This window comes from Simochromis diagramma, unplaced genomic scaffold (genome assembly GCF_900408965.1).
Source record: "Simochromis diagramma unplaced genomic scaffold, fSimDia1.1 OVJJ01000501.1, whole genome shotgun sequence".
NCBI classification, from domain to species: Eukaryota; Metazoa; Chordata; class Actinopteri; order Cichliformes; family Cichlidae; genus Simochromis; species Simochromis diagramma.
This window is the reverse complement of record NW_024387320.1, coordinates 884,175-905,313: the sequence shown is the minus strand read 5'-3', so window position 1 is coordinate 905,313 and position 21,139 is coordinate 884,175. Positions and strand designations below refer to the sequence as shown.

The 21,139-nt window shown below is 39.3% G+C and overlaps 1 protein-coding gene across 4 annotated transcripts in view; it reads right to left on the bottom strand.

The window, feature by feature from the left end:
* frmpd4 (FERM and PDZ domain containing 4) overlaps positions 1–20,781 on the bottom strand; it is a 34,364-nt gene extending 13,583 nt beyond the window's left edge. The window contains exons 1-4 of one of the 4 annotated variants that reach the window (XM_040005466.1): positions 20,645–20,781; positions 5,033–5,149; positions 411–571; positions 31–133 (exon numbers count right to left, since the gene is read on the bottom strand). In XM_040005466.1, the coding sequence (XP_039861400.1) occupies positions 31–133; positions 411–571; positions 5,033–5,149; positions 20,645–20,718 (455 nt within the window). In that variant the 5' untranslated portion in view covers positions 20,719–20,781. Of the gene's footprint in view, positions 1–30; positions 134–410; positions 572–4,598; positions 4,994–5,032; positions 5,150–12,050; positions 12,483–17,414; positions 17,679–20,644 lie in introns of those variants that run through there. The other 3 variants (XM_040005467.1, XM_040005468.1, XM_040005469.1) reach the window with 3 other exon arrangements.
* Between the last annotated feature and the right edge of the window lie 358 nt (positions 20,782–21,139).

Here is a 21,139-nt window from a genome sequence, read left to right as displayed (position 1 = left end):
TATTAAAGTTAATTAAGAGTGCTGTATTACCTGACAAGGTCGATAACCCTCTCTCTGGGTGCTGAACTGACTGCCTCATCATTAATCATGATGATCTCGTCCCCTGGGATCAGTTTGCCTTCTGATGGACCCCCTGCCAAAACACACCAAAAAAAGACTTAATGGTCCAAACTTTGCACGGTCCTACCTTTTTTTTTTTTTTCCTGTCTTGGGCCTCAAAGCTCTAATGAATGCTTTCTCATTGAGGACTGTTCAAATCAATGAATCATCGACGTAAACTACAGTCTCACTGGGTTTTCCTCTTAGCCACATTTTAGGAGGCTTTCATCTCGTGTTGATATAGTAACAGTCATGGATTGAATGAGTCACTGTGTTGTGGTAGAGTCCACTGTGTAGCTGGATTGTGCTACCTGGCGTGACTGAGCGAACCACCACAGGTTTCTCACTGCCTGCTACGAATCCAAAGCCAAGCACTGGGTCTCGCCTCATCTCCACCTTCCGGGGCGCTGGCGGAACAAACTTGTCTCCGTCCAGACGAACTTCCTCCAGGGAGTTGCTCTGGGAGACGTGGCTGTGGGGATAAAAAGGATGTTAACTGTTTTTGTCAGGGCAGGGTGGTTTTGATTGATCCTAAATAACCTCTGCTGGTTATTAGTAATCTTGACATTTTTATAAAAATAAATAAATTTACAGACCATAAAAATAAGCCAGTAGATTAATAGCAGCGTCTCTAATTGTTAAATGCTTAATATAACCACTAAAATGAATGTCCTCTGAGAAACAATGACAGCTCTTACAAGAGATAGCTATTGAAAAATTAAAATGGGAGGACAGACATCAACTGCACTGTATACAAAACTGTAATTTCTTCCAAATACCCACAATGTTTAAAAACAAAATGCCACATATTGTTTCAGAATAACGAACGTGTACAATGCTGCAGAAATAGAGCATGTGGGCGATGCTAATCAGGCTCCAATGTTTGTATTCTCACATTGCAATGCCTCACAAAGAATCTGTACTTCTCACACCGTTGTGTTAAATGTGTTAAATAATAGGCATGTGTTTCCTTGCCAGACTAATAAAGATCCAGGACAGTTATAATATAGAGTGCCATGTCAGTGAATTTTCCTCCAGACATTGCATTTTTTTCTTACAGCAATGTTCCATCCTTTGTGATACAGTCGGACAATGTAAATACTGATGCATTCGAAGGACAAAATATTAGGTCTTACTTAGAGTCTCATTCTTTTGCATGAGTGGGGACTTACACGTCTGGCAGAATTATGTTGCATTACCTCTCTCGAGCATGAAATACTGTAGCAGCCAGTACGTTTATTACCTGCAAAGACTCATGCAAATTTAAAGGGTTTAGGCTTAAACATGAATTTATTCTTATGATGTCATGATGTTTAGATCTATACTGTTGTGGATGCACGTTGTGAACACGGTTTCTATGGTTTGTGTGGCTGAGAACATTGTTAGGTTTTAGCTAATGGGCCACCATGATCGAGAGTGCTGAGGTGATTAATCTAGCCTGCTTTCATTATTCACAGGGGTTGTTACAGTAAAATATTATATGAAACAGTTTGCTGTAGCTCTGCAGTGCATCCAAAAAAGCTTAATTCAGAATACATGTAGGCTGTGAACCTGCTCAGCATGAGAAATGGTGTTTGATTAGCTACATAGCTGCAGTACCTTACCATTTTAGAGCAATAAACTTTTGTTGTAGATGACAGGCGCACAGTAAAACAGTTTCATTTTTAAGATTTACTAATATTGCTACCATTGATAGCTGGCTGCGAATCAAGACTCTAACCTTATCAAACATTTTGCTTCAGTTACCATGGTAAAATGAATTTTCTCAATCTTTGTAAGAGAATCATCGTTATATTAGCTTTTTGAACTCAAAAGATGTGAAAAGCCAGCATGTACGTTTCACATATTCTGTGATCAGATTTTTTAAATTTTTTTACAGTGTTTCTCTGCTCTCCCTGGCTGCAAAAGCAGCAGCGGCAGCAACTCCATATGGTGCCAACAATGTTGGTTAATTAAAGCTGTGGGCAGACAGTGTGTAATTCACAGTTATTCTTGACACATGTACTGTTCACCAGTAAATACTAACAATTAATCTTTCACGGCACAAAGACACAGTGAGATCTGTCAGTTGCATTCCCAATGCAATGAAAAGGCAGCAACAGCAAGTTGCTGACAAGTTCAAAGATGTTAAATGACTGTCAACTGATATTTTGGAAGTGGGGGATTCAGCCTCTTCTTCCCAGGCTAATTAACATGTGATGTTCCATTAGGGTGAAATTCAGCTGCTGAACGGATAACAAAAGAAAACCAAAATGGTTTTGTGTTTTTCTTTGTTTGTTTGTTTGTTTGTTTGTTAGTAGTAGCAGCCTAGTCCTAAACTAGAATTGAATTCTTTCGTGTACCTTTACACAACATTTCAGATAGAGGATATTTTTCTACATGAAGTTGTAATTCTAATATAAAAGTCTATAAACTGGTTCTATAAATCATTCTCAATGGCCCACTGATTCACGGTTGGTCAAGATTTTTGTATGATTTGTGTATGTATGCACTGTATACTAATTAACATTGACTGTGCTATATTATGCTGTGGCCATTATACATGTATTTGCAATTAGGAGACTATCGTGTTTGTTTAAAAAAAAGAAATTACAGCTTCAAGTCTTCCACTGGCAATTAAAAGTTGCAAAACCAACCAACATACAGTTATCCCATATTACACTACAAAATCAACAGACTGAATACCATTTTGCATCTACATTTTAAAAATAAATTGATTAAATGACCAAACAAACACAGGGACCTCTTGTCCTGGTTGTGTGATACAGTAGTATTGGCAGGCAGAACGACTGTGGGCAGAATGTGCAAAGTCTGATGTAACAAGACTGAAAACTGAAGCTTAGTTAAAAATAATGAGTCCCATTATGTCAACTACTTGTATCGTGGACCTGGCAATTTTTTTCTAAAATCTATTTGCTTCTGCACAATCATTCCACGTTTACTTAAAATCATTAAAAGGGCAAAACGTATTCGGTTATTTTATAGCTAATTAGGAAAATATATCTGTCACATCTACTTCCCTAGATAGGTAGTCTTTTTAAACAGAGATATTAAATTTCTTTGTACAGATTGTTTAATACATTTTATTTCAGTTTGCAAACATATAATCTTAAATTAATATACTACCTCCAGTGTACTCCCACGACTCAGGAGTATAGAATATTCCATAAATTATTAAGTGATGCATTTAAAAGAAATTCAAATAAGCTTTTTATAAACTGCAGCATTTACAAGACTTACGAATTAACCGTATGCTGGCCTCCTTAGCTTCTTAACCTCGAAATTTCCTCTTAAAGTCACGCATTTTGTCCCTGCCTTTAATACCCCAAAGCATTGACTGAAACATTTTGTCTGTCATCATATGACAACTACAGTTATTACATACTGTATCGCAAAAAGGAACATTTAGTTTGAATTTATGTGTCAGTTTTTTTCTCAGGAATGACAACCTCAGCAGATTGTGCACAAATCAAAACCATATGGACCTGTGCATTCAGGAAGAATGCTGCCGCCTCCTCTCCATGGCCACCTGCTAAACATGGCTAGAGTCCCATTGTGCGGACAGCCATGCATCCACTGGTCTGTAATCATACCCATTAGCTGCTAGTGTAGCTCTACCGCATAGTGCACAAGCTGCACTGTGAGCTAAACAAAAAGCGACAGGAAGAAATGCTGGGCCGATTCTCACTATTGCAGTCTAATTTTGGCCTAAAAGGTCATCAACAAAAATCACAATAACACCCTCCCATCTCAGGTTCAGTTACATGAATGAGTTAATGTAACTCATTTAACTCTCCACATGTGTCAAAACATATCCCTATATTGTTGTAGCTGCTTTAAATGACACGACATTAATAATTGTATGTCAATCTGTTCATATTGTCTGGTAAATGCTTTATTCATGTGCTCATCCCACACAGACTAGACATGTATTCCACTGAGAAATACAACAGTTTAGCATAGGCAGCTAAGAGGCTTGACAAACTAAGATAGCCACTTGATTATTTATGAATCTTCCTTAAATTTAGAAAGGAAAGGCTGGAGCCAAAACAGCCTCCACGATCTGCCTCTTGCAGACACACTCTGCATCCTGCACTTTCACTGCTCCTTACTTCTTATATAACTCCTCTGACATCACGCTTCTCATGCCATAACCCGTGTGTGACAAGCGCATACCTCCTATTCATATATTAAATAAACATTTGTTGTTGTTTTTTACCACAACTGGAAGACGTATCTGTATTACAAAACCTGCTGTGCTAATAATGTACTCGTTACATTCCATAATATTCAATGAGAAGAATTAAAACTCCTATGAACAAATGAAAGCAGAGAATATTTTTCCAGAAACGGTTAGTATAGATTAGGTTGTTAAAAGCATGTCTAATTTGTGTTTTGACGAAATAGTAAAAATCCCGACCAAATCAACATAACAGCAACACTTGTTACACTACTGCACACGCAAACACACGAAGAGCCAGTGAAGAGTTTCTTTTTACCTGTCAGTACAGATTTCCACAAGTGCCAGTTAAGAAGGATCAATTACACTGATAGCACTATAACCCTGCATCCTCTGAGGATTGTGAAGACTCTCAGATCAAAACAAGCCCATGCACAGGTGAATTTCTTCATCGTCATCATCAACAACAACAGCAGCATGCACACACTTGCGCTCTCAAAAGCCCTCTTCTGCATTTGGGAGACTGCATGAGGAGTATTGTGGGTGTGTGTGAGAGCGTGAGAGAGAGTGAGAGTAGGCAGGGGCAGAGTGTGCGCAGCAGCGGAGGGAGCAGAAAATCAGTATTCTGAATGCACAGATGGAGACAGTGTGGAGGCAGTGACGTGGCTGGAATAATCACAGGTTGGCAAAGCGTCTGAAACATCTGGAACAGAGCGAGCTCCCCCTCACTTTCTTTAAACATAGGGCACTTACTTGATGTAGCAGTCACGCCCCTCTCTGTTGGTGCCCATGTCCCATCCATTTGGGGGTCCCTGTGAAGCACTCCAGGTCCCTGAAGGGGGCGGCCAGCCTGAGGATTTGGTCCTGTGGCTGCGGAGGCAGAAAGAGGAGTCAAATCAAGCTTAGCTCCACTTTTTGTAATCATTTGTGGTTTCATTAAAACCTGTGCAGAAATGGTCAGATCGGCTAGTCTAACGGCAAAGTAACTAAAAACAGAGATTTTTGAATCTTAATAGAATAAATAAATTGCACAGATAAAAAGCGATTCAGCCCAAGTGATAAGAGATTGTCCGATTCCTGCGCGATAAACAATGTTCCATAGTCACTGTTCACTGAGTGCATACAAATCAAATTAATTACGTAAGCTCGACACACAGGCGGAGTTGTCATGCCTCACTCTTGTGCTTTGAGAGGCATGAAATTGGTTTTATTTCTAGATGTCAGTACATTCTTTATAAAAGAAGCCCAGGGGAATTCTGTCATGAAGTACTTATTTGATTTGCTCAACGCCAAGACGATTTGATAAAGTTTATCGGAGAATATAACCAGCCATAACCGCCATCCTCAAAACAATTCATTTTAGCCTATTATCTGGAAGACAGCAGCAGTCTAAATCTCGGTTTCAGCTGATTTTCTGATTCTTACCAGCAAAACAAAGTTCTGCACAGTTAGAAGTTGGCAGAGTGAAGGTGTTCACGAGAACTGTAATTGGTCAAAATGCTTCCATCTGTCTTTTCCTCTGCATCCCATTTCTTTTGTTCCCTCTATCTCTGTCTTTGTGTCTGCACACTGGTGATGGTATGAAAGCAGTGGCAGTAAGTTGTGTCACTTCAAAGGCTTGTCTGCCGTGTAACAGGGCTCTTCGCATTCATTATTCAAAGCCCCTCTTTCTTTCCCTCTAAATGTTTCCCCAGTTACTGTACCGATGATAATAAAATGCGTGCGAGGTGTGCTTGTGTCTGTATGAAAGAGTGCGTCCTAGTGGGCGTGTGTGTGTATGCACATGTCTATTTCATGAGATCTTGATAAAGTATTACCATTTCATCAACACGTGTAAGCTGAAAGAAAGGCCACAAAACACTGCAAAGCTAGTTGGTGCAAACAGGTAGTCCACGACAAAGTAATGCAATAAAAGCTGGAGCACAGTTCTCAAGTCAGCTAGCCTAATAAAAACACACATCTGAGTGCTGCTGGATGCATTAAGTCATATTTAATTCATTTCAAAAATTGAATTCTGCAGTGAAAATGGTGTTTTTCCTTTGGGTACCGCATTTTACGTCTGCCTGTGAACACTGGAAGCAATGTGATTTACTTTAACAATGCAGTGGTGTGTTTTGGCGTTATTAGTGTTTCCACACAGATATGGATTTATTTGACCTACAGTACATTAGCTGGGAACAGGCCTCGATGGTGTATATTTAGAACATTTCCTGCAGCTCATATGATGTGTGTGGACACAACTAGATACTGTCTGACGCTGTTGGAGCCACCTCATTGACGAGTCCTCTTTGTACCCACCATTGTACTAGCAGCCATTTTAACACAGGCATTGTCTGATGTTGAAGATTTATACATTTTTCTCAGGAGATGTTCAAAAAATCCAACAAGTGCATAATATTGTAAAATTATGATATTTTTTCCCAACACTACATCGTCAGCAGTGATCTGCTTGACATTTTTTCCAAAGGGCTACACCACAATTAAGTGTATTACTTACAGTTCCAGATGCGGTGCCTTCAAAATATATGACTGAAGTAATGATTTGCTCCAAAAAATCCATTTCCTAACTCTATGCCACAATGTATCAGCAGCATAGTGATAGATACTGTGATCTTTGATTTCTTTTGTCTGCAGACAGGAGGACCATTATGCCACTACGTCGCAGCGCTCCAGCTTAACAAAGCGTCTGAAAAGGTTCACCCACTGGTGGACAGTGAAACCGATCTTCCTCAGTGAGCATCAATAAATAATGCCTGCACAGTCACATCGGACTAAGTAATCAAGCGCTAAGTAGGCAAGCCATGCTGCACAATTCATGAACAGGTTACCCAAGAGTCAGAGTGAGGACAATTAGAACAAGAATTTGGGAGGCAAAATGTAGGCTTTCTCAGAGCATAAATTACACTAAAACCACAAAATGCACAGAGGCCTTTTTTGTATTTTGTGCATGCTTTTGGATTGAGCTCATGTTATTGGATTGAGCTCATGTAGCAGCCAAAAACATTTTTTAAAAGAGCGCCAAAGGAACACTTAAAAGGAATAGGGAAATTAGGCTCTCCTCATGAAAAACTTTGCTAACACAGAAAATAACATCAGGGTTTTATAATCTAAACTAGATAAATGCAACAGAATGTTGCTCAATTGTGAATTTGCCTTGTTTTCAGAAATTAAAAGAGCAGATGTTCCAGTCAGCAGTTGAATTGTTCTGTCCTGGTGATGGCAAAAAGATCACTTTTCAGTGCCTCATAGAAAAAAAGCATGAACAGTGTGACCCTTGCTTAATCACAGGAGTTCACTTTCACTTCATAGAAGCAATCCAGTGTTATATGAATGCTGAAGTCCTATTTATGTAGGGAGTAACTATGCATTATAAACAAGCAACAACTAAGAAGAGCATTCCAACACAGACATTCCAGTTAGTTTAAATAATTTACTTTGACAATCTTGATGAGGGTTGGCTATGTGAAACCACGTTCTGGTGCCACACGTGGGCCATTATGCATACAGAGAAAAAAAGAAAGGTAATTATTCATGAGGTATTTGAGGTATTCAAGATATACGCACACACACACACACACACACACACACGCACACACAAACACACACACACACACATATATAGATATACATATACATATACATATAGATGTGTTTTTGCTCTCACAAGTCTATTTTGCAACAAAGACTCCTGTTTGGAAGCAGCAGCCAAATTTTACTGATGTTTATGTGCCATTTCCCAGGGGGCCCAAACCTATTGCATTTCCTTTTTGTTTCCTACACATTTCCCAGCATGCACCAGGCAAGAGAAAGCGAATATCCCCAGGTTGAGAGAGCCATACTAATTTCCTTTGCATATGCCATCTTGAATAAATCATCACATTGTTCAGCAGTCAGATTAGTGTGATACAGGGATTCTGTCTTACAGCATTTACTGTATTAAAAAAGCATTTTTCTCTCAGCACACCGTTCAGCATTTTCTGCCAGACAAAGACTCTTAAAGACACAAGTTTCATATATTCCCACGATCAAAATGACCTTGCTAGCAGCATTAAAACAATTTTATAGCTATTAAAATTTGACATCACCTTATTCTAAAGTCAACAGTGGGGTCAATCTAACAATAAGTGGGTCTTTTTGTTCAACTCTACCTGCTTGACAAAAAGGGGAGTGTTACAAATATGATTCGAGGCACACTGTGAAGAGGCACTGATTCTGCTTTCTCAGTGCTCTTGAATTAAACAGACAGTTATGCATAGATAGACCACTAATGTGATTCTGTTTGGATATGAAATCAGTGGAGAGACAGCAGACGAGATGACCATCTCCTGGGAGAGAGCCCAGGGAGTAGAGCAGAGTGGCTCAGACAGAGTGGAACCACTCTGATTAAAGGCCCTATTCCTTTGCTCCTCTTTTAGAGACTGCCTCTTGTTTCAGTAAACATCTGCCCTCTGCTCGACTTGCCAAACCACCACCTTGGCTCTAATTCTTTGATCGATACGAAAGCACAAAAGAGCACGGTCCAGCCTGTGATTTATATTGTGTGCTGCTGTATACGCACCAAAATTAAAATGAAGGCTATTGCTACATAACTACTAATCTTTGAACAAACTGCTCGCTTTTATGTACATAAATGCTTTCTTTGCTGCTCCACATTGCATCTATTTGACGTCAGAGAAGAAATCACTGTTTTTCTACTCTGCAAGAAATGACTTTCCCATGACCACATTGCATTAACGCAGCCAAAAATCAAACTGCCTGGGTGATTAAAATTTCTTCTCTGTCCCATATAATGCCATTATACAATAATATTGAAATTGTCTGCACAATAACACTCACTCCAGAATAAGAGTGTCTGTTTTCCCCATTACTCTAAATGAATATTGTATTTCTGTGTTTGTCTTCGTAAGCACTGATATTGTTGCCATGGGCAACCGCACTATCCTGAGCAGCTCTCTGGTGCCTCTATATAGAAACGTTTTTTGGTTAGTTAATCTCCTCTGGGTGGGTATAAAAAAGCATCTGGGAAACAGCCCACCCACTGTGATCCCCCTGCTATGTTACAGTGAGTAAAGGAACCTCGATGTCCCGCTGTTTACCTGTTAAATGACAAAACACCATTATCTTACAAAAGAGCTACTATTTGAAAGCTGGATATAGTCTGCAGTAGCACTTAAAATGTAGGAAACACAGAGCATATCACTAAATATCATATCAGAATCTTAATGTGCATGATTGCATACACACAATGCGTTTCCCAGCCGAGTAGTAGACCTTACTACATTTGATTGAATTGGTTGAAATGATAAATCCAGCAGTAAAAGATATTCAAAGCTAAACAAAGAAATCTGTGTTTTTTGTTATTACACTGCATTTCCCCCAGCCATCCTTTGTGCTACAGCGCTCTATAGAAAGCATTAACCAAATATAGTGATGAACTTACCCTGTGGGTGCTGAACTAGACATGAATGCTCCTGCACCTCTTTGTGCTACTCACTGCTTTTACGCTAAAAGCTCTACAGCACGCAACATAATAAATAGTTGCCTAAGACCTCATCCACCAGCCAGCTGGTTACCATTTCTGACCCAGAGTCCTTTCTGCTCTACTCTTCCCTGAGAGCTTCTGATTTGAACGCTAAGTATGACAGATCTTTTGGTCTGTGTGTACGCTGATGAACATTTAGGCTAATCAATTTGTGTCCAGACCAGTGATTTCCTGTGAATAAAGTTTGCAGTCAAAACATGTTGAACAATGGCTCACATTATAGATTTTTTTTGGGAAAACACAGCCAGAAATGATCCAAGTGAGCAGCACAAGCATGAAGTCACACAGTCCAAGTAAATTAGCTTTAGCTGTTGTTCTGCATTACTTGGTTGCGGGAAAACATGCACATTTAATGAACATAGCCATCATTTATATAAGAGTGACTAAATATAGCTCCAACAAGATGCAGTGAACAATATTCTAGCTGTTTTTTTCATATATGAGCATGCTCAGCAAACAGCTACAGATTGCTGTACACCTTTTAGCAACCCAGTTGATTCAGGAAAGCCCTGTCTGCCTATCGCTGCTGCTTATATTTAGAGAAAATCAAAAGTGTAACTGTAATTTCAAGGAAAATAAGTTCTTAAAAGCTAAAGAAAAGCAGCAACTTCAAAGAGGACATTATTGCTTTGTATCTTGTTACAAAACCTTAAACAAGTGGAAATGCTAGCTTGATTTTTAAAACAACAGAGAAAGAAGAAAATGAAAGCTATATCATCCCTTTGTTTCTGACAGCAGACACATCTGGGGGTGTTGCAAGGCAGGAGGAAGAGACAATGAGGGGAGCCTTTCTTGCCTTTCTTGTAGCTCTCTGAATAAATACAGTGGGTTTCGCTGTGAAATACAGACTTGTGCTGACTTAAATTCCTAATGGTAGATGAGAGGGAGACAAACATCAGCAACAACAAAGGGAAGGGAATGCTTCTGTAGAAGTGGTAACTCATAGTCAGGGTTAGCATTGTGTGGCATTATTAACAGTGACAGGATGCAGTGATGGTGGTGGTCCACTGGGAGCCGCATCATTGCTGCCATGGAGGGATACTAAATAGAAAGCAGTGTTTCCGTACAACGATGGAAAATCACTGCTACCTGTTTGATTTCCAGCTGAAATGTTATGAAAAAGGGCCTCGTAAATAAACCGAATACTGAGGTGCAACGCTAGTATTTTTGATGCATGTCTTTTTCCATAAACAAAGAACTAATGAAAAATTGCCAGTGCAGTTCAGTGATGACTCATAAGTGAAATGATACGCTCCTAATATACATTTCTGTGACACACAGTAGCTTGTTTAATGTATCTTGTTTGTGATCAGCTGTTCTTCTCATCAGTGGTCCGTGGTGCCTCTAATGGAGCCAAATCCCCTAGGAGGATTAATGTCCACTGGGGGAGATCAACTCAATCTAGCAGACCCATGTGCGCGCAAGGTGAGGTGTAAGCCCCGTCGACGAATGAATTCCTCAGGAGTTATTTTAATCTATGCTTTGCATTATCATTGCTTCTAATGACTTCTTCTAAAACAAAACCAATATGAAACTATGGATCTGTCACAAATGAAAATGACCCACATGAAGGAAGTAAATGTGTAAACCGAAACGTGCTGTCTTTTAATTTTAATTGCAAAGTGTCATGATTTAAACGGCTCTTTAGCAACTGTAAATGTTCTTCCTGTTCAGGGCACAGGTATTTTGATTTTAAAGATAAAAAACCACTCATATGTCATAACTCTAGGCAGAATTAAAACATTTGAGAAAGCTATGATCAGTACCCTAAACTGACTCAAAATGAAAATGACTTAAAACTCTGCTAAGAACTAGCAATCACTGCTATGACTCAATTTCCTGGAATAATCTGAAATTTTGCAACATCCTCTGCTGCTTCTTCTCATGTTTCATAATATCTACGGTTACCTTATATTACATAATACTCGAGCAGTAACCGTGTCCACTGTCTGCAATATTTATGAACTTAGATACGTACAGTTTAGACACATGAATCGCATCACCAATTGCATCCACCCCCACTGCCATCTCTCTCACTTGCTCATTCATTTCACATCATACGTGACTGCACAACTTGCTCTCTTGAACAAATCAATAACTCAGCATTTTTAATAACACTTTCAACATGTGATCTGAATCATGCCTTTGAACATACAAAACGCCGGCTGCTACAGAACGAACAGGCAAATCCTAGACTGGCAAATTCATAGCAGCATTCGTTGGACTCACCCTGACAGCTTTGGCATCTTCACAAAGCTGAACACATCCATGTGTGCTGCAGACTGCAGTCAAGGCTACAGATTCAACATCTACTTCACTCCGGCCCCATTATCCCTCACACTCTTTGGCAATAGAGAATAAATAATTTAAGGGGGAAAAAGTGGAGCTTCCACAAGTCAGGAGGAGAGATTAGTCCTGTTGTCTGTGCTTCTGCATGGCTGAGTGATTCCCGTGTCCTCGCCTCAGCAACACAAATCCATAGCCCATGGAAAAGGATCTGGCAGCGCAGCTTCCCCTGGTTACATCCTTCAAAGCATGCCTCTGTTAGCTGCGTTAAGCCACCTTCATTTAATTTCCATCGCGCTGGAATGATGTGCAGGAGCCGCACAGTAACAACAGCTTTGGAGAGAGGCAGAGAGAGCCAGAGCGAGGGGCAGAGGGAGGGAGGGACATGGGTGGCGGTGGTTGTGGGTGATGAGAGTGGAAAGAGGAATGTGAGAGGATTTGTGATGTTTGTGTGTGTGCTTAGTAGCAAAGGCACAAGAATTTCTAGTTAAGGATGGATCTGGATTCTAAGAATTGCTCGAAAAACTGTCTGATCAAGCTACATATGGGTCTTTCCATAAAGCGAGAAAAGGTTGAAAAGAGCAGGAAGGATTAAATAAAAGCTGGCAACGCATCATGTGCACATTATATGCAACAGAGGAGTAGCAAGAGCAGCTGAAGAGTTGTGAGGACCTTATGTGTCCCCTCCCCAGATGAGGTCTCTGCATCACAGCTGCACATTATAATTCCTATACTCTACAGTGCATTTGTTTTGACCTTTCAAACCAGTTCGGCAGCTAAATGCTCACTCTAATTGATGCAATTCATGTGAGGTCAAACATTTTAACAGTATCGTCCAATTCAAATAAATAAAGAGTTAATGCACTTATCTTAAAAGAAGAGCATGACTTTAACATGTCATGATAACAGGATCTGTCTTATGTTGTTAGTAATGCCCAGAGTGCCGAAGCAGGAGGCTGTTGGAATTTCAAATGGTTCAGATGTTTAAAAAATGCCTCAATGCCACATATCCATTGCATTCGCAGATCACCACAAGGTCTAGTAACCCAAGGAGGAAGAACTACTCTTCATAAATGAAATACCTCAGATGAAAAACCTCTACTGAAAACCACCAAGAGCCAATTAGCTTTCTCTCTGATCCAGGGAGGCCTCACACTTATTCATGCGGATCTGAAAGTTTGGATAAAAGAAAATAGCACAATTTGCTGTTATCGAGATCAGTAAAACATGCATTTTTGATGTTAGACAAGACCAACATCAAATATATTATATAAACACCTGCTGGCATTAAAAAGAATAAAAGCTCGACAAAAGTAAATAAACTAAAAACTGCCCAATTCTCAGATTTTCCATTTTAATCACAGTATATGCAAAATGATCCAAGAGTTAAAAGGAGAGTCTTTTATCTAGTTCACTGCTCGGAACATGAACTAGAGAATCGGAGAATAAAAAACAGGTAATAAGAATGGCAGGTAGCAAAGGATAAATAAATGCATACACAGAATACAAATAGTGTTTGATTCTAGTTGAGAAAATTCATTCAAGCTACAACTTGTGTTTCCACAATCAAGTACCAAGGATCCTATATCAAAATGCCACAACTTATAAGGCTCTTCAGAGTGAGTCAGTGTGCCTTTGCTGAGAGTGATACATAAAATAAAGTATGTTGTCACTTCCACTCAGGGTCAGGCTTAGGCATGTTTGCTGCCACAGAAAAGATACAACTTAATGGGTAAAAATGGGTGAGCCTCCCGGTGAGTGAGAGTGAGCCCAGGTGAACTGCTGTTGATCTGAATATCTACTTAAGAGTTTTAGATTTGAACATCCATATAGCTGTTTTTTTTCCTTTGGCACTTTTGTGCTACTTTGTCATAAACCATCCATCTGAACTCCAACTAAAAGAAAACAAAGAAAAGAAGAATGAAAACCAAAAAAAAGTGCTTTGCCTATGATTTTTTGATCTATCTAGCTATCATTTCGAAAATGTTACTGTTACAATCTGATTCTAAATTGTTGGACTGAAGCATCTTGAGCACAACATTTGGCTGATGATACATGTCTGAAAAAATACAGCCAGTCCTTTTTTTTTTTTGGACGAGATGGTAAAGATGCACTGAAGAGCAGAACAGAGAGCGTGTCTGACAATTTGCTTCAAATTCAACTGCAGTGTCCTGTGGCACAAAGATTGAGAGACTCAGCATATTTTAGACAGTTATGTTTGTCCATTTGGGTTTGTGGCCCAGAGGCCAACACGAGTGGCAGAGAATATTAGGGTCAGACAGAAGCGTGATATAAGGCGACTATGGCTGAAGCTTTGACCGATAAAGCCCCGCTGCCCTACTGATCCCTTGCTCTCCCCCTCGCTGAGTCCCTTTTAAAACAGCTGATTTCAGCCTTTCTGGCACACTTGGCCATTTAAAACCTTCACTGCTTTAATTTTGTAAGTACTGCCTGTGGACGACTGCCTTAAAAAATAATGAAAGTTAAATCACTAAATTTTGCAAATGATTCTAGATAACACAGGATTTCTTTTAAAAAAAAACATTCAGAATACATTTTTTCAGGATACAAGGTAACGCCTGCTGTGACATCGTGTTTTCATGTTTTCTCATTTTGTACAGTGCAGTGATGTGACTGTGTAGCCTCCGCTACCCTCTGAACTTCGCATTAGTACCCTCTGGATCACAACATGTGTTTGAGCAGCCACTACAGCAAACTGCCCTTAGACAACGCCCTCATCTGCAGAGTTTGGTTTGTTTGTGAGTGTTTGCCTGTGAGCCACCTCAGAACCTCAACTTTCGCAGTCTCTTAGTGCGACACTAATTACGCCTTGGCTGCGGATGATTTATTCAGTGAATTAAACAGCTTTTAGGGGAGAGTTTAAAGATCTGAACGCCGTTTTGCTATGAATATTCAGTGGTGTGACTAATTGGGATAAGAAGTGAAGTGTTACCTGGCTGAGTTGTGCTACGCTTTAAAAAGATTACGGATTTGGTTTGCCAGTTTCACTACACCTGCTGATAAAGTTCAAAGTAATACTTGGAGGCTGTCGCCTATTTTGTGTGGAGTGAATAAAGCTGCATAATGGGGATACTGCCAGTAAGCTCATCACCATAGTTATCTGTGTGAGTGGTTAACCTGCAGGTTATTAAAACATGTTTTTGTGGGTCAAGGGTAGGTCATGTTTTGGTGCATCCATTTATTAAGAACCAGGTTAGAAATGTTTGCGGCAGACTTCAGGGACTAGATAGCCACCTCCAGGCCTGCTATCACTAACACGAGAAGTGATATGTTATGTTAGCCTAAAAACAACTGCATATGAGGCCACTATGGTAAAACAGCTAAAGAAAAACAAACTTAATTCAACGGCCCCCTTAAACGTTTAGGCTCAGAGGTTTTTGAGCAGCTAAATTATTTTCTTTACTCATACTATATTTTGGAAAACTTCCAATCAGGCCTTTGGGCCCATCAGAGCACAGAAATGGCTTTAGTAGAGATAAAGATTGTAAATGGTGTTGGTATCGACTTGAATAGACCAATAAATAAATAAATAAATAAAAATCTCTGTCCTTGTTCTACCTGACCCCAGTGCAGGTCACAGTTGACTGTATTGTCTGTATTGCCCACAGACAACAGGTCCTAATTCACAGCTAGATAGTATTTTCATTGTGCCCCAAAAATACTTATGCCTCAAAAAAATAAACCCATCAACTGACATATAGAAGATTGTTCCGCCGCTGTTGTTTTTTCTTTTGTTTTTTTGTCTGTCCAAAGCCCAGATTTTGGGTTAGTATCTTGAAATTTCAACTGAATAACTCAAAACGTCATGTCATATAACTGATAATTCAGAGTTATACAAAAGTAAGTCTACATTTCGAGACACTTTTTTGATATACCATACCATACCACCTTTATTTAGATGACTTAGCCTGCAATTTCTTTCTTTTTTTCAGTGTTTGAAACAAACTTCAATAGTGACACGAGGCTCGATCCTGGGACCTTTTATTTTCACCGTTTTTCATGCTTGTTTTCTGGTGTTGTCATCAAAACACGTGCCAATAGTTTTAGATTTATGACGATGATTCCCAACTCTACATTACTGTTTCTCATGACACTAGAAGCTTTACGGATTTCATTCAGATGGGTTTTTTTTTCAGCAATAATCAGAGCTTACTTCAGCTCAATGAGGATAATACAACAAGATATTTATCACTGGAGCACTTTCAGAAACAACTGAAGTCCCAGGCAATAATTCACAGGCACAAGGTGCTGTCATAGGATAAGAAGTGTGACTAAATACCAAAAAAACAAAAACAAAAAAACAGCAGGAGAAAAGCACGCATCACACCTTATTGAAAATTATTACACTGAACACTTGTCTGTAGACTCATTATGTCTAAATATCTCTTATTTGCAGTATCACTTAGTAGTTCATAGGGTCCGGATACCAATGACAAGGCTGCTTTCAGCCACTATGGCTCTAATATCATCATTTTTACTTTTACTAGAATAATGTGAACGTGTCTGGAATTCATGACACTGAACTTACAGAACATCCTCACCTAAACCTTCTGCAACTTCATGGAGCTTTGCAGTAAGTTTAAGCTCATTATTTGGACTTTTAGGCTTCAAATTTATCTTTAAAAAAATGGTAATGTTGCTCTGTAAGTGCTGGATGACGTTAGTTATTAATTGCCATTTTAGCCAAAGTCACGATATTCCGATACTGCGTTCATGGCTTGCTTTCAATGACTGCCCTCAAGTAACCAAAGAATGTCTAATTGCAGGTTTAAATTTTTCAGTAAACAAAGCCAGTGAGTAAGCTTCCATAATAACATGACCTCTCAGCTGTGTGGACTGAATTCATCAAACATACTAAAGTTTGGCTGTAAAGAAGCCCTATTAATCTATGAGGAAACTGCAGTTACATAACTTTGTATAGCACCTGTTATACACTGGCATTTGAGTGGATAACCTCAACCACCTACTGTCACCATTCTACTACAAAATGCAAAGATGTAAAACAAATTTTTTTTATATAAGTTGTAAACACTATTTGTCTTTCACACCCACAGAAATATGATTGCAATGTATTGGTAAAAAGTAAGTTGGCCAACCCATGACCTTAAATCAATACACAGCAACAACCACAATCAATTCTTAAGTCAAGGAAAAAGCTAAAAGGTAATTTAAGAAATGCCCTCTAGAACATACAAATATGTTTATCTTTATGATTACACCAACTAGTTCTCACTGACATATGAAATACTAAAAAAAAAACACACCAATCCACAGCACTGTACTCACTGAATAACAGTGAAGATGCCGAGTTCATTGTCATCTGGGTCCATTGCTGGTGACAAGTCTAATCAAATTTAAAGCAGTGCTTGTTTCTGTTTTTCCTGTCCAGGCCTTTTAAGCCTTCTTCACTGATGCGTGCTCCCGTCCTTCCTCCTGACTCCAGAGTTTCTCGCTGCTTGATTTGGATTTTTAATAGTCAACTGCACTCCGCCTGACTAAGCCATTCAGTTATTATTACATACAGTGCCCCTGTCCAAGTGAGTGGCCAGTGCCCTGGAGGCGGAGACCGAGCTTGTCGCTTCTGCCTCAGTAATGAAATAACATCACATTCCGGTCCGGTGCACCAGAAAACACAGAGAGATCAATGCTGAACAGCTGGGCTCCAATGGGGTGCTGTGCTGGTTAAAGCTGCCTCGATGAGCAAGGCTCTCATGAAAAACATATTTCGTTTGGGTGATCACACCTGTGGTGTTTTCATATTTCATCCTTATTTGACTCGTCATGCCAAGTTAAGATTTTCCAGTTTTTCCCGTTCAGACTGCTATAAACGTCACTGCTTGCACTATAGTCTCAGTTTACTACGAAATTACATTATCTGAAATATTTATCTTATCCCTGTTTGAGGCATTTGGAAATGGCATGTGTTTTATCATCCATGAGAGCTTAAAAATTAAGCTTCAAGCATAATCCAAACTCTATCACTAGCTGCCTGCCAACTGTCACCCTTAACAGAGCCTAACCTAAATTCTATATAAACCAATGAATTAGATCTTAACCTCAATATTATACAGTAGCACAATACAGTATTATTTTTATCTAATATATCCATTATTTCATTATTCATACTAGTCTTTCCTTAAAAAAGTACAATAATGTAGTCTGTTAAACTGTGTATGCGTGGTGTTTTTGTTAACATTTTAGGCTTTTATGGCATTTTCTCATAAAGCCGCTGCATTGTGCTGTCATGATAGTTCACGCGGGATTATACCATGTTGATTCTCTCATGCATGAATGGCATACACAGTCTTCCATTAGTTATGAACCGAGGCACGTGTCTTTGCCTCTGCAAGCAAATGGAGCTGCTTGCATAACACATCCCATGGCATGTACACACAGTGGTCTACTACAAGTGAAAGTTCAGCTTCCTAAATAACAACAAGAAAGTGCAACAGAAAGTCTGGGCCTGTTTTCCATAAAAAATATTTCTTTATATACAGATATATATATATTTATATATTGCACCAGATTATTGCTGTAGTTATGTGTGCACATTGCCAACTGTGGACAGTTTTTGTTTATGTATATCAAGGATCTAGGCACGGCCATATGGCCAGGATGGAGTGCTGTGTCTAGTTAAAGCAGACAAAAGCAGACCTTTCTGTGAGATAAATACCACACATGAATCCATCCAATCATGTGGCCGACTGCTCGCCCTTGGGCCACAGCGCCATGCATCAGTGGCCTGTTTTTCCATGACAAACAGGCCGCAGCACTTAGAGTGGGGACAGGGGATGTGCAAAGTGCAATGACCCTGCACAGTGTACATGACTAAGAATCACATTTAGCATGTTGTCTTGGGGTTATAACAGGGATGATTTAAGATGTTGATGATAGGCAGCGTGCTTTCTGTACTCATTTGATTTATTGTGCTGTTCACTGAGTGTTGGTGGCTAGCCAATCTGATTTCTTAGAACAATGTGAAATGCCATGCTCCTTTGCAAATTGCACTGGCATCTTATATGACTGCAACATTTAGTTTTTAACGGGCAAAAAAAAAGCCTAATGCATCTTTGCATTGACATTGGCCTTGGCAGGAGATTTGCTCTGCTAGTGTCCTTCTAGTTATTTAGTCCAACAGACTTAAGTGCAATGCTCTAAAATAGGTAAGAAACAAAGAGTCAAATAATAAAATTCAAACTAAGCAAAAGGTGCAGTTACATCTACAAGCAAAAGACCCAAAAGTGGCACAAGTTGGTTTCCAGTCCATCAAAGCAGATTTTGCCTCACATAATAACAATAAAAGTGACTTTTTCATTACTTTGTGGAGCAGAACAAACAGTAGATGCATTCATTTGCATAAAATGATGAGAGTGGCTCCATGCAGAACAAAAATCATATTGATATAATAAAAGCAACTGCTTGGCTCAACCTTTATGTTGCAAATCTATTTGAAAAAGCTGTCAAGCGCATTTTTTCGCGATAATGTGATTTACACTATTTGCCTGCAAATCTGATTCGTTATAATTATCTACATTGCCATATTGCCTTGCCACAGGTAATTCATCATAATTAATTAAACAAATTGAAATGTTATTAAAGGCAGTTGGACAAAGCCCTTGTTCTCATTAAGTCTAAAAGACAGTCTTGTATTTATTTATTTATTTTAATTACACAATTTAACCAATGTGCCTTGTCAGTAATACAGAGCATTTACAACACCAGCAGCTATAAAAACAAGTTGTTAAATATACTCATGCCATAGACAGGAAGTACACAGAAGTCAATCGCACTCAATAAGATCCCAGGATATCACGTTCCTCAAATCAGATAGCCACTCTTGTGTCAACACACTACAGAAGCTCCTCCCTGCTGCCCGGGGAGGATAGGATTCACAGCATCCAGCAATTATCTGTAATGTGGGAGAAAAATCAATGTGCCCATGGAAAGCTGCTAAGGTCACCAAGCCGACGCTGTCACTTGAATCAGGAGCTCAGTGTTGCTGCAGGCTGGGCTCCAAGCCTCTTGGCCAGAATTTGTGAGCGCACGCATCATTTCTAATGCCATGGATTAGGGTATTATTAGCCCGACAATATGCAGCATAATTGGTTTTTGCATGTGATCATGGCTGAATGGAAATTTATCAAAAAAAAAAAAAAGAAATTCAGCCATTAGTTACTAGTTTGAAATATAACTCCCTACTCAACTTTTTCAATTTTGTCACCACTGTTCCAAATAAACAATATGCATAGTACTTTGAATGCTATGCATATTAGAGAATTATTAGTTTAGTTTTCATGCCTCAGTCCAAAAGAAGTTACACATTACTGCAGGCAAAGTTACACCTGACAAGATTTACTGTCTATAGCAGAGTGGTTTGATTTGATTTGACACACAATTTTCTGTAAGAAACTTATACCACAATCAAGTAGGTGACATATTTCAACCCCAAATAATTTGCACATAAACTCATGTATCTTTTGTTAATCACAAAAAAAGTGCAACAGCTTTTGACTCACCTCTTCTGCTGCCGGTATCTATCCAAACTGCCACCAAAACAAATTTCATGTCTGCCTGTTTTGCCAATTTCCATGTTTTCTCTCTCAGGTATGAACTCCCAACTGGAACAGTGTGAGTGTGCCCTGTCTGTGGGTGACAAGATCCTGACAGTACGCTAAGAGGAGGGAGGGGCAGGCCTCCTTGAAACATTGATAGTCTGGCGTAAATTCTATTAACAGCAACACGATATTGAGAAGAATGAAAAATCAATACCTTGTGGCCAGTAATGTTTGAAGGATCAGGCCGAGTGGAAAAGTGAGATGGCATGGTGTAGCTGTAATGCAGAGACTGCTTCTGTAAGTGGTTAATCGGGTGCTTGTCTGACATCTCGATTGCATTTTCCTCTCACCATTACGCCCATTTTCTCCCTTCGCTGTAGAGAAGATGCGCTATTAAATGTAAGAGATGGTAATCTGAGAAATAATAAAAGCCTCCAATCTGATATAGATGCACTA